Here is a 13881-nt window from a genome sequence, read left to right on the forward strand (position 1 = left end):
GTTATAAAGAACCGCATAATTACACTGGACACAATCACTCCATAGAATGAGAAGACTTCAGCGACATACAGTTAGAGATTTTTATTGTAGTTGACTTGATCTATTAGATTACATTTGTATCGTACTAATTACTTTACATTATACATCTATAGCTCAAAGACACCTAAAGCAGTGGTGTTAAAGGTGCACACCATTGAGAGAATAAAAGAGAAACAGAGTGGATTAAAAAGACACCGCTTGAATGGTCCCAAATGACCTATCAGCCATTTAATGGTATGAATCCTTTATACTATGATAGAGGAATGAAAAAAAATAAGAGGGGCTAGTGCTTTATTAAAAAGCTGGAGCGAAATGAGGTCTATGATTGTGATGATGGTGGTTATCTGTGGCCTCTGGATCTGAATCAGACTGCTCCTAAAATTGGATAGTAATTTTTTTTTTCCAGCTCGCTTTCTCTTTGGACTCTTTTCCTGTCTTGTCCCTCTCCATATATTTCTTATATTGTCTCTCTTTCTTCCTCTCTTTCCTTTGGTCCATTTTTGGTCTCTCTTTTGCACTTTCTCTGTCTTTTTTATGCTTCCCTTCCCTCTGCCCTTGTTCCTTTTTGTTTTACTTTGACCTTATAGTTCACACAACTAGTCAACTGCTGCATCGTTTTTACTGTGAAGAAACATTGGTCCGTACAAAGACAACTCCAATTTTTCCTGCTACACAGTATCATTGTGTTTGGTCTCTTGCCATTTCAATGTTATGCGTCTCTCCTTTCTTTCACCCTGCCTTCCTTTTGTCATTTTCCTTGCTCCTTCCTCGCTCTAAGGCAACACTATTTCTACATGCCTTCCTATTTTCTCCCAGCCCTTCTGCAGTGTCTTGCAATGCTACGGCTAGCATGCTAATGCACCAGATCTAATCTTAACTAAACAGAGCTTCCTCATTTTACCCCAGTCTCATAGGAGGACACTTGCTCGGGAAGAACAGCGAACCCACCACACCGTCGTGAGATGCTCTCACCAGCTCCAGGGGTTAATTAAAAATCAATTCATCAAGTGGAAACAAAGGAAACAGGGAGAAAGGGGAATAATCTCCAGTGAAATACACTAGCTTTTTAATATGCAGTCGAAAAATGGAAAAATACAAATTTTAACACACTTACCTGTCTTAATAAAAGTTAAATTGATATTGAATTTCAGTTTGTCCTTCGAACTGATTGGGTTAGAATAGAAAATGAAACTCAAGCCGTGAGACTAAACAATTAATTCCTTATTCCCCTGTACTCTCTTCCTCTCTATTTCCATGTCCCCCTCTTCACAACTCCACACTCCCTTTTTTCCTATACCCCCCACAACTCCCTCTACAATCTATTTCTTCCTTCCATCCCTGTGTCTCTTTCCATTGCCCCCAGGTGATGCACAGGCATAGAGCTAGGTCTGGATCAGAGCAGTCCTGTGATCTGGAGGAGTTTTCGCCTCTGGGTTTGGACATGAATTGTGGTCACTCAGACACACCAAAACACACACACTGTGGCCCACGCCAAGCTTCATCGCATGATGCAGACCAAACAGGTAGGTTAAAGAAGGGAAGTCTTTTTACGTGTAATTGTGTGTGCGACTGAATGTTATGCCTCTTATTTTATTGAGATTTTTTTCTTTTTTTAAACTGGCTCATGTTTTCTTATAAACTACATCAGAAAGTTGCTGTTTTTGTGCTTCACGAGATTAGATTGTGAAGATTACCTCTGTGTCCAACTTTTGCCTGGAGATTCTTTCCAATTTGCAAGCGTTATTCATATCACAAAGGCCTCATAATAGGATTTAGAACAAATATGTAAAAACGTAGAGCTTACAAGAGAGATGAAAATGAGTTTTAAACCCAAAGGAGTGCTGGCTGCTTGGTGGAAAACGAGAGACGGGGGACAACACCGATAATTTACTACTGGTGGGTCCAAGGAGAGCCTCCCTGACATGCCTTTTTTAAAATTTTGTGTGTGTGTGTGTGTGTGTGTGTGTGTGTATGTGTGCATCTTTGCCTGCACATACATCTAATCCTGTGTGCTTTTGTTAATAGATATTTGAACTTCCAGTATGATTCGTGTTTCCATTTTCTTAAACTTTAGGTGAACACACGCACACACAGACCCCCTAAAAACGTATTTCTTCACAAAGACACATACATACAGAAAAGCCTTTTCTTCTTCTTGTTCCTTCCTCAAATGAACAGCGGAGGTAATAGTGTCCTTCACATGGCACTCAAAGTTTACTTTGACTTTACCTTTGAGAGGAATGTGGAAAGGCATATATTGTCAGTGCAATGTAGGGCTGGCCGATATGGCAAGAGATATGATCACAATAATTTTTTCCACATTGCTCAATATCAATATTTGTCATGATATATAATTTGATAATGCTGCCAGTTTGAAGAGTATCCTGATAAGGACTAAATCCTGAAGAAACCAGAGGGTTCATTAGTTAAACTTTAGAATAGTTTAACATAAAAAATAGAATAACATAATGTAAACATTTAACTTTGCAAACATGCTTTATCTGCCTAACAAAATAATACGAGTTAGCTTGCCTTGTAACTTATTAAACTAATGTAAATAAAACTAAAAGCTGTGACCACTATCACATCAAATATCTTTGGCCATCTCTCAGTTTTAGAGGTAGAAATCTGAGTAAAAAGTGCAAAATTGTAAGCCAGCCATTATGCTACATCTTTATTCATATTTATACCATGGTCTGGGTGAATACTCTTTTCTGATTGGCCGGCAGGTGTGCGTTAAAACCGTTTATTGCATATGTAGTTTGGCTCAAGTTTAATCACTGTTCTAAATTCATGCTACCCAACTTGTAACCATAGCAACATTAAAGAGCACAGCTGTCAAAGCTTTCTCGTTATGAAGTTTTGAAGAATGGGACGCAGCAGAGGAAAAGAAATGAAGAAAAGAAAGAAACCAAGCAGAAAACCGCACAAGGAACTGACACCTGGAGAACTTAAAATGATAGAGGAAGAGAAGTATGAGATTAATACAAAAAAGCAACAAAATGGGCAGTTAATATACTGAGAGACTTTCTTTTGAAAGAACACTGATTTTCCCATTCAAGTGAATGGGAAAGTGGTCTCAGACTTTTGGACCCTACTGTATATATCTGCAAACCTCTTCATTTATCTTGACTGACTACATCATTTTCTGGGCTTAGTTCAGATATCACTAGATTTGCTAGTTATCTTTATCTCTCTCTTTATGAAACAACCCTACTGTTAGTGGGTAACTGGCCTTTCGTTGCTGCTCTGTTTACTTAGCTTTGAGGTTAGCCTCGCTTAGCAGTTAGCATTGTCACAAAGCTTTGTGACAAAGCTAACTGTCAAGTCAAAGCAGCCTCGTTAAAACAATGATGTGCGATGACTGTCCCGCAATTGCAGACAGAATGTCTCTATTAGAGAGAAGTGTCTGTGAGTTAGAGCGGCTTTTTTGGCTAGCGTTACTTTAGATGTGACAGTCGCTCCAGCTGTAGCTCTGCTAATGTTAGCACTAGCCTAGCCTTGTTGGCAGATGTGCTGGAGTTTGTCCCTCTTCACCAGCCTGGGTTCACTGTTTACCCGGGAACAGCTAGACTCTGACATAGAGGCTAATCTGAGGGTGCTGAAGTGATATATCGCTTTCGTGCCTCTTGGTTCCATTCATTTTTTTCCTCCTCTTTTCAGAGGACATCCACTTTCATCACCAGTAGCTCAAACAATGCTTTGTGGTAGGAAATGGGCATGTACTTTGATGTGCAAGTCAAAAACTGCAGATTGACTTGCTGTTGTTGGATTTATTTCTGCTGTGTGATAGGCTGTTAGATCTATCCATATCGAGTTAAAAATGTCCGAAGTTTATCATTGTAATCAACGTAACTTTTATTGCGATCCCATATTGAGATCGTTTTATCGCCCAGCCCTAAGACAACGCCATCTTTCTTTTACACCACCTCTGTAAACCATTTGTCTTATCAGCCATTACTGTCCTGAAAAGCCATACTTCACAATAAACACATAGCCTAGTGCAGCACAAAGCTGTGAGGTTTAATTTCAAACTACACCAAACAAACAAGATGGTTTTAAAATGTCTGACATTCCCCTGTGTCTGCTAGAGCATGCTGTAGCCTTTGAGGAAAGTGTCCCTAAGTTTTATGATAAATTTTATATTTGTGACCAAAGTGAGGGCACAAAATTGTTCAAAATTACTTTTCAACACTAATGATGTATAAACTCACCATGTCTGTGAGGTGCTCAGACTGTCCAATAAGGCTGGTGAAAGTCTAGCCTGCATCTCCAAATTGCATCACAGTTAAAGTAATAATATTGGGATCGAATCAGACACTATAATTTATTGAGCCACATGGTGCTTATTACATCTTGTACTCTTGTCCCAGGCTGTTGAATAACATGCATTTCAAACAGCAGTTACTGTTTTGATTCAGCAACGATTTCTAATTCATACTTTGTTTGCTTAAGTAAATTGCTTTGGCCCAAAATGATCCCATCAACCTTTTCCTTCATCAACTCTTAAAACCCAGCTTTTCAATGTTTCATTGTCATGCCTGCGTTAAACGAATGAGGTTGACAGTGAGAGACTCCCACAAGGGCACCCTCCTTGCACCATGCAGTCAGCCGCTCGTCAAACCCTGCACTGTCTCTGCCACCATCGTTAAAGCTCCAAAGTTAATGAGAGAGAAAGGTTAGAGAGGAGGAATATCACCTTGACAACATTCTGCAGCCATTTATGTCCCTCTATCCCTCCATCTGTCTCTATTTTTCTCTTTTTTTCCAGGCAGGGCTGAGATCCAACAGGTTTTATATGTCTCCTGCTCTACCTTTCCACCTCTCTCTCCTTGCTCTTACTCCCTGTCACCCGGTCAGTCAGAAAATGAGGTTGTTAGTGTGCAGTTTCTGTCAGGTGTGCATCCAGTTAAACAGAGAGAGAAACAGACAGACAAACCTGTATAAAGAGAGAGAGAGAAGATACAGGCAGCTGTATGAAGTCACCGCAGTAAGATGTGCAGAAAGACAGGTAGATGGATAGACAGTCACCCATGAACAAAGACAGACAGACCAACAGACTGACAGAATTTTAGTAGTATTTTTATGTGCATTTTGCAAATCTTTTTCTTTTTTCCCAACGCTGTCCACTTCTCAGTGTGAATTATTTTCTTCTCAGTGAGTTTAAAAGCTGACTGGTTGAATCCTCACCTCCTTTCCGCTTTTCATTTGCAGCTGATTTAGACTAGTTGGTAGATTCTCCATCCAGTCAATAGTATAATTGAATGAGTAACCACTGGAGAGAAAGAATAAAACTGCAGTAATTGTATTTCTGCAGTCAGGATTGAATAGGCAGGCTTGGTTTGGTCCAGATGCTGCTGCTGGATGGACAAATGGAATATTCCATCAAATTTAACTTAATTGATTAAACTCACTTCTCATTTATATATTTATAGGCATTAATGGGTCGATAATTTATATGTAAGCCAGTTTTTTACTCATTGCTCCTATATTAGTAGTAAGTAAACTTTATTTATAAAGTGCCTTTCAAAACCAGAGTTACAATGTGCTGTACGATGCAAACAATTGAGAGAAAAATAAAATAGAATAAAATAAAATAAAAGGTTTAAAAACACGAAATATCAAAAAAAACAAATCAATAAAACCATAAAACTACACAGAGGGGAGACACAGAAGTCAGATACAACAATAAAAACTGAAAACAACACAGAGAGCAATCACACATTACTATTATTAAAGGATAGGTTGTGATTCCCTAAAAGCCTCTATATATAGGATTTGCAAATGTTTGACTCCAACACTGACAGTGTTGAAAAAAGACTCTGGTAGCAGTGCACATCACTTACCCCTTAAAGTCATTCCATGCGTTGGATCTATACAAAATCCCACTCTGTTAGAGTTAGATAGCATAGCAAATGCATTGCTGCTTCCATTTGCTAGCTATAAGTCCAACTGATAGCAGCGTGACATTATATGATCTGTGATTTTGGATTTCATTTATCTTGTATCCCCATATTCTAAATGTTTTTCAGAGCATGTAAAAGGCAATAATAGGGTGATGGGTTGCTTTAAAATCAGGGGACACAATGAACACAGGCCTTTATGGGATATAAAACTGCTGTATGTTTGTTTTTTTTATCTTTTTTTTTTGTTTCTTTGGTATTTTTATCAATGGCTATTAATTGTGAAGGTTTTTCAACTCTTCCTTTTTCTATTTTTTCTCTCTCACTGTTTTAGGGTCATTGGGTTACAGGCCGAGCAGCAGCCTCAGTACCAACATGGAAGAACACCTGCTTTTCAGAATGATGAAGGACAACCACACGCAGCAAACTGGATTCCAGATTCACTCAACCACACCCTCTGGGAGAGGAAAATTTACAGCAAATGAACTAGGAACATCTGGTAAGTGTATGCGTCTGTGCATGTGTGCTCACTGGCACGCTTGTGTGTATTTTGTCCGTGTGAATACTATCAAGCACGCAGAGCTTTGCCTCTTATTTATTTACTCTCATACACACAGAACTCCATTTCATAAACAATACACTTCATATAGCCACACTTTCTTGGCACTGAGTATGCAGGTTTCTTAAAGAGATTATACCATATCACTCTCAAACACATCCCTGCACATACTGTACAGTCGGTCCAGGAATGTGTCCTCTCATCACTTCCCTCGCTCAGATCCCAGAAACCTTGCGGTAATCTGTTTAGGCTGACACACACACTCATACACTTGTGTATATACGCACACACACACAAACCTGAGAAACAAGAAGATAATCTGTTTTACTCTGTGATATATCTAATACTGCTAATCAATTCACAGGATTCTCTTCTTCTCTCCTCCTCATTCATTACAACTTATCCCATTCCATCCCTTTCCACACTGTTAAGCCACTTAGCCCTACAGTTTGTTTTCTCCATTAATCTTGCCCATTCTTCCCTGCCACGCCCTCAAATATTTACCCATTCATGGTGTTTGATACCATTTTTATGTTGACTTAATTCCTACCGTTTTAGCTGCAAAGCAATCATTATCAGCACTAAGACCTACACTGTGCACACCTGACTTAAACTGTAGTTAAGTTTGATACTCTGAAAAGAAGTCCACACTCGAGGAGCTCAAAACCTTTAATAATAATAGCTAACTTGAGAACTCAACATTTTTAATATTTTTAATTCCTCCAGGGAGTGCAGACGTTTCGGCAAGTTGCCTTACTCAGTCTGCCTCAATGTGCCGTCTTGTCAGTGTGCCGCTCCAGTGTGCTGTCTGACAGCACACCGAAGAAGGCTCCTCACCGAAACATCTGTGCTTCGGATCCCTTGTGCCACTAATAAATGTGTTGAAATAGCTTTGTGCTCTTGAGCATCTTTGTGAGTGAGGGAACGGCTTTTCAAGCTCACAGCATTTGGTTTACCACTTTTTTTTTTCAGGCTTCATTTTAGTAATCAAGGCCCAAAGTGTTTGTTAGGTTCATTGACCTCAGTTATACCTGACATTATAATACATCACATTAAAAAGAATCATTAGTGATATGACTTTCAGCTATTTATTTACTGTATGCATATATATAGCTTCAAGTAATATTATGATATTGAAATCTGACCTTCGTAAGGACCTTTGATGGAGGCAATTTAGAAAGATCAAATTTTAATCTCCCTCTCATTTAACACTGAATACATTTTAAATCAGGCACACATATTTATCAGTAAACAACATCTACATCTACGCACTATCTGCTTGAAAAATGAAGTAAATTGAGTCTATATGTATATGTGAATGCACATGTGTTAGCAGCACTGTACTGCATACATCATTCCTCCCATGCTGCTTAGTTTGACAGCGCAGGTGGTTGTGAAGCACTAAGTGGAGGTTGTGTGCCAGTTGAAAGACAGAGCCAGCCACTGAGAGGGGGGTAGGTGGAGGTAAGGAGACAATGCAAGATTGAAAGAATGAAAGACTTAACACTGGAGCTGAAACTGGTAAGACAGCACGCAGCATGAGGAATCAGTGTGCCGCACAACATACCCACATACACACATACACGCTCACACCATCATAGCTTCTCAATGGGGGCCTCAATGTAATTTACAGTGAGCAGGTGGGGATGGATGTTCAATCTGATTCAATTTGATGTGGCTCGCAGTGGAGAGGGATGAGACACCACTCATTCCAGTGACTGTTGTGATCGTTTCTCTGTCTCTCACTCTCTTTCCCTGAATCCTGCGCTGCATAACCCCTCCCTCCTCCTCTCCCTCTTTCTTACACTCACACTTTCTGTAGCTGTTCTCATAAAATGCCCTTTACTGTATATTCTCATACCCATAGTTAAATCCATTTATCTATCCTTCCTTGCACTGATATATTTATCCCCCCATACCTTTCTATCTTTCTCTCTCTTATGCAGGGTCATGGTCCAACCTTTCTGGCAAGTCCACACCAACTCCAAACACTAGTCCTCTTCCTGCCTCTGTCCCACCCTCCCTCTCTCATTACTCCTCTCCTCCTTTCTCTGCCTGCCTGTCCCCTCCCAAGTTGGGCTCAGAGTTGGGTCCAGTGTTTCGTCCGTTGTCCCGGGCAGCTCAGGAGATTATGGAGATCTGTGATGTGGATCAGGCAGGCTGTGAGGACCCTGACCTGGACATTGAAACAACTGCACACACCCTCCATGATCTAGAACAGGAATTCAGACTCATGGCCAAAGGTACACACACACACACACACGATAAAGATGATAATGACTGATGCACTGATGTTAATCACAATGATATTTGATGATTTATTAGTTTTAATAGTGATAATGACAAAGTATGACATACAATAAGACCATGGATATTGTTTAAACCTTTTTTAATGTCTGCATCAGAAACAGGGGCACAGACCTTAGTAGTTGCTATGGGAAACGGAAGAAGTCAAGCTCAGCATGGGAATTGGCGTTCCACACGGTGGGTAATGCACACACAAACTAAACCCACTTCCAAATAATAACTGTGGTTGCTTCAAGCACACATACATGTACATGAACCCATCCTTAATGGTGCGGCTGGACACTATATTGAATTAATTCAGTTAATTAGAGTTTGCATGATGTATTATGACAATTTGCACAAACAAGTTATTTTTTGTCAGACATAGATGACAGCTGGCTATATTAGCTGCCTTGAGTGAGGACAGTCCCTTAAACTGCAACATGAATAGTTTCATGATATGCTCACCAACCACAGTTTATGGGACTGTTTTGACTCTGGAATAGATAAAGAGAGAGAAAAAAGACCATACTCTGGGTTTGTGTTTGGTGAGGTATCATCTCTGGTGAAGCTGCAGGTGTTGACTGAACAATGTGCAGATTCCACTTTGTTCAGTCTGTCCATGTAGGATGTCTGCACTCTGTGTAGTTGAAGCATCTGGTACAGATAGTCCATAGCGTGGGATAATCTGTATTATCAAATTGTTAACAGTAACACCTTGTAAATGGTGCAGCTTTTTATCATTATGCACAGGAAGACCTAAAAATGATGATAGTTCAATCATGATTAAATCCTCCTGCATTTTGCAGTAATAAAAAAGAAAAAGGTAAATTGTGCCCAAGGTTGAAAAACATCAAGATTTAGTTATTTGGCCATATTGCCCAGCCCTAATTAAGGGCCTAATTAAAACTCAAGTTAATATATCAAATTCCATCTATTCAGGACATTTCATGCCACCCAGAGTTGAGAAGTACTAGCTGCTGCTTTGTTGACCAAATTTTCATTTCAAATATGCTTTTTACTTGTGAGAATTTGAATGTATCCCTTTGACTTCCTGTTTTCAGACTTATCTGTGTCTTCTCACCATGATCGACATGTAATCCACTGCTTTCTCGCCCCCTACACTTCCCTACACTCTTCTGCCATTCCAATGGTCACGATGGGGGGTAATCCCTCTTTTTTTGTGCTCCGTCAATCCCTCTCTCTGTCGGATATACGGAGTGTGTGATGGATCGTTAGCCAGCAGAACGACTTTAGCTTTGACAGCATGTTGGGTATCGGGCTTTAATGTGCTGCTTAATGTGTGTATGCATGTGAGACAGAGAGGGAGCGTGTCAGTGTATTTTTCTTGTATATTTCAGAAACTGAGCATGTGGGTGTGTGTGTCTTTGTGTTATTGATGTTTTGTGTGTATGCGTGTAGCCGGCATAATCTGCGCTAGAGGCCTTGTGCTGAGCAGAGCACTGTGAATATCACATTGAGACGTGTAATAACCGGATTAACACATACTACACAGAGGGCTCCCAAAACAGCTCCTTACATCCTTCAAACACATACGCACACACACACACACACACACACACACACATACACATACACACACACACATATAATGACACTACTTTGACATAGCTGTACAGATCTCATCCTTTGTTTTTGAATAACCAATTCGAATTCTTCACCTTAATCATTATTTGTTAGGGTGACAATATTCAGTTCACAGAACGGTCAAAATATAGGATTCTAGGAACTTTCCATGCTTCACAGAGTTATCATGGTTTCACAAGACTCATTAAAACAGGGAAATATAACTCTATTTTTAAAAAGGATCTACTATTCTGTACCATAGATGAAATGTTTTAATATTCCAGATGAAGCCAAACACAGTAGTCTAACTTGTATGAACATGTAACAAAAGTTTCACTCAAACAGCTCCCTCTTTTTAACGTTGTCATAGGACACTTCAAATGAATCCTCTTGAATCCTCTTCTCAGCCACCAGGTCCTCACAGAAGCACAATTGTTATTTTACAAGATTGCTGTTCTTGTAGACTAAGTTTAGTGGAGGCCACACAGGGGCAGAGTAAATGCATGATAATGGGTTTCTAATGTACAGGGTCTCTGCTGCCCACCATCATTTAGAATAATAGTATAATCAGAAAAAAACAAAAAAACCAAACTTGAGTGAGTTATAATTCAGTCCTGTATAAAACCCATAAAATATACATTTATTTCAGTGAATATTTCAGTAATAGAACATGTACTCTCAAGAGTACACACATACAACACGCACAAGTGAACACAGTATATATAATATATAAGTGTAGTAACGTGTGTGTATGCACTGATGTGTGTTTCGTATGACCTGTTTACCTCATATTCAGACTACTGTTTGTCATTAAGCTTTGCACTGACTGAACTGCTTCCAGCTGCCAAGGCTGTGATACATGTGATGTTGCTTCAGTCTGTTGTCTGTCTTTCATCTCACCTTCAGTCGTACTTGCACATTAACCTTTGGTGAATGTTATGTATTCTGAATGTTTTCATGTACAGTTTATACACGGTAGTATTTACATAAATATTTTAATTGCTTATGAAGACATCTGAGATTAAACATTATTAGCTGAGACTGAGGCATATTTACACTTTAAATGCTTTTTAAAGGTGTTTATTGTTTGATATTGAAATATTCTGTTATCTAATAAATAATATGTTATCTAAATGCATGTGTGTATTAGCATTTGGTAATGGAATCAGACCTTGACTGGACTATAATTTTACTTTTGATACATTATAAAATATGAAAAACATGCACTGTAATTGGCCACTGAGGTGTATGACTCTTTACTTCATCCTGTAAAATCCAAATGTCAGCTTCCTCTTGTTTGTTGTTGGTTACAACCAGTCTGTGTGTGTTAGTGGGTACAAGTTTTGTATGAAGGTGACATCTTGTTTATAATGACTGTAGATTGTGACACAATCAGTAAGCAGGACTGATGGAGCCACCAACATGGACAGGAAAGAAATATGTAGTGATGCTAAAATCAAAATACCAAAACCAAAAAGATATGAAAACTTTTCACAAAGCAGCATTTTAAATCTAACTACTTGGACATCTAACTTAAATTAAATGATAAAATAGATGATATGCCAAAAAAAAATGGAAATAAAGAAAAGGTTACATGTAATACAACCCACACCACCATATCTGTTCAAGGATCACTGCAGTAGGAGGTTACACCGATAGAGCAACTCCTCCTCTGACACCAGTGTCATAGCAGGTGGGAGGTGTGGATGGCATTGACATGCTTACTGTCTTTATAGAGTCCCAAGTTAATTTGGCCTTGTCATTGTTAAATGCAAACTGGGAGAGGCTTCTCTTAAATGTCTCAATAAAAGTGCGCAGGCCCCATTGGTGCAGTTAATTGTACCTCATATACCACCTCTATGTGAGTGTTTTAAAACGGTCAGTGCCTATTTTCCTTTTCTTTTTGCAAGATTTTTCCTTTAGTCTTCCTCTTCTTCTTACTATCTCTAACATTACCACAACAGCCCTGTTTTACGGTAACAGGCCTCTATGATTTTACCCCAGTTCTTTAGGCACAGAGAAAATTCACACAAAAAATATGTAAACAATTATAAAAATCTGAAAGGATTTCAATTAAATAGGTAAATTTGATGATTGATTTAGATCAAATATTCTGGTGATGCAGATGGCACACAAACCGCACTCTCTGCCAGTGTATCCATGTGATGCATGTCACAAACGTTTCTGAAGCAGTATCTTGGATGTCTTCTGATCTTAGCCTTATGTGTATGTTGGCTGTTCTGGCTTTGATTCTTTGATTTGGTCTTTCAGGGGCAGAGTCAGCGAAGAACAAAAGGAAGAGGACGAAGCTGCACACAGCGACCGACAGAGCGTCCTCTTGCTACAATGAGACACGCACACGCACACACACTCACACTAATATTGCTGCTTGTTCACTAATATGCACACATATACACACAGATACATGTGTCAGATCGACTAAAGCAAGCAAACACACAGTCAGAAGTATGCATACAATGCAATTAAAATTGTGCTCATGTGGTGTGAAGGCTGGTGCAGATGAACTTTGATCCCTACAACTGAATCTGGGAGGGGGGCGGGGGACTCTTGTGTGCAAATATAAATATAATGCTGTGAAAAATATTGCCAGAAATTGAATAAATGCTTTTTTGATTGGAGTTATGATTTCTCTCTTGCACTTTTGTGTTCATGTTTTCTGTGTACTGTCCTTTTATGTTACTGTTACATACTGTATGAAAAGGATGTGAGATACATGCTTTCAGATGGATTAGCTGAAGATATAAAACAAATGATGAGACAGACAAAGGACAGAAGTGGGGATGACGGGAAGATAAATAGTGAGTTAGATTTAATTCTCAGCAGGAGCCTGCTTGGATCCCTTTGATTGTGTGCTTTTGAGTGTGTGTAGATGTGTGTGTGCATCTGGATGTGTACTGCATGGGATGTGCATTGAGAGACAGCTGACTGCGATGCCAGTGTTACCTACAGGGGTTGAACGCACAACACTTTTCTCTTTTGTCATCAGTTTGTTCTTTAATAAGGTCAGGGTGGCACTGGATCAGGTCAGACTGTCTACTCACGCACACACCCACACACACACCGAGGATGCTCCTGCAGGTGATAAATTATGTTTGTAAGGGAGGGAATAAGGAACCTGTGCCAATGGACACTGCTGCCATCACTGTGTGTATGCGTGCAGAAGTGAAGGAAGATAAAAACCAGGCACTGGAACTAGTTTGTCGTCTCTGTGGTGAATGTGCACATGTCCTACTGTGTGTGTGTGTGTGTGTGTGTGTGTGATTGTATGATTGTGTGTGTCTGTGTCTCTTCTCAGTTCTGCTGTTTTGCATTACTCCCCCAGCAGCCAGTCCTAATCTATCATAGCTGCCACTGTCCTCAGCTGAGTCCACAACCACCATCCACTTCTTCATCTCCTGCCGAGGCTCAAACAGGTAGACACACAGAAAAATCAAGTCTGTATGAAGACACACACACACACACACACACAGAGGCAGAGTGAATGTC

At 39.6% G+C, this 13881-nt stretch overlaps 1 protein-coding gene across 4 annotated transcripts in view; it reads left to right on the forward strand.

Moving 5' to 3' along the window:
- Positions 1–13013, forward strand: part of zbbx (zinc finger, B-box domain containing) — a 58706-nt gene extending 45693 nt beyond the window's left edge. Inside the window, exons 17-21 of one of the 4 annotated variants that reach the window (XM_042414451.1) lie at positions 1403–1562; positions 6277–6441; positions 8448–8744; positions 8907–8985; positions 12646–13013. In XM_042414451.1, coding sequence (XP_042270385.1) covers positions 1403–1562; positions 6277–6441; positions 8448–8744; positions 8907–8985; positions 12646–12724 — 780 coding nt within the window. In that variant the 3' untranslated portion in view covers positions 12725–13013. Of the gene's footprint in view, positions 1–1402; positions 1563–6276; positions 6442–7227; positions 7433–8447; positions 8745–8906; positions 8986–12645 lie in introns of those variants that run through there. The other 3 variants (XM_042414452.1, XM_042414453.1, XM_042414454.1) reach the window with 3 other exon arrangements.
- The last annotated feature ends 868 nt before the right edge of the window (positions 13014–13881 follow it).

The sequence above is a fragment of the Thunnus maccoyii genome, chromosome 6 (assembly GCF_910596095.1).
Source record: "Thunnus maccoyii chromosome 6, fThuMac1.1, whole genome shotgun sequence".
NCBI classification, from domain to species: Eukaryota; Metazoa; Chordata; class Actinopteri; order Scombriformes; family Scombridae; genus Thunnus; species Thunnus maccoyii.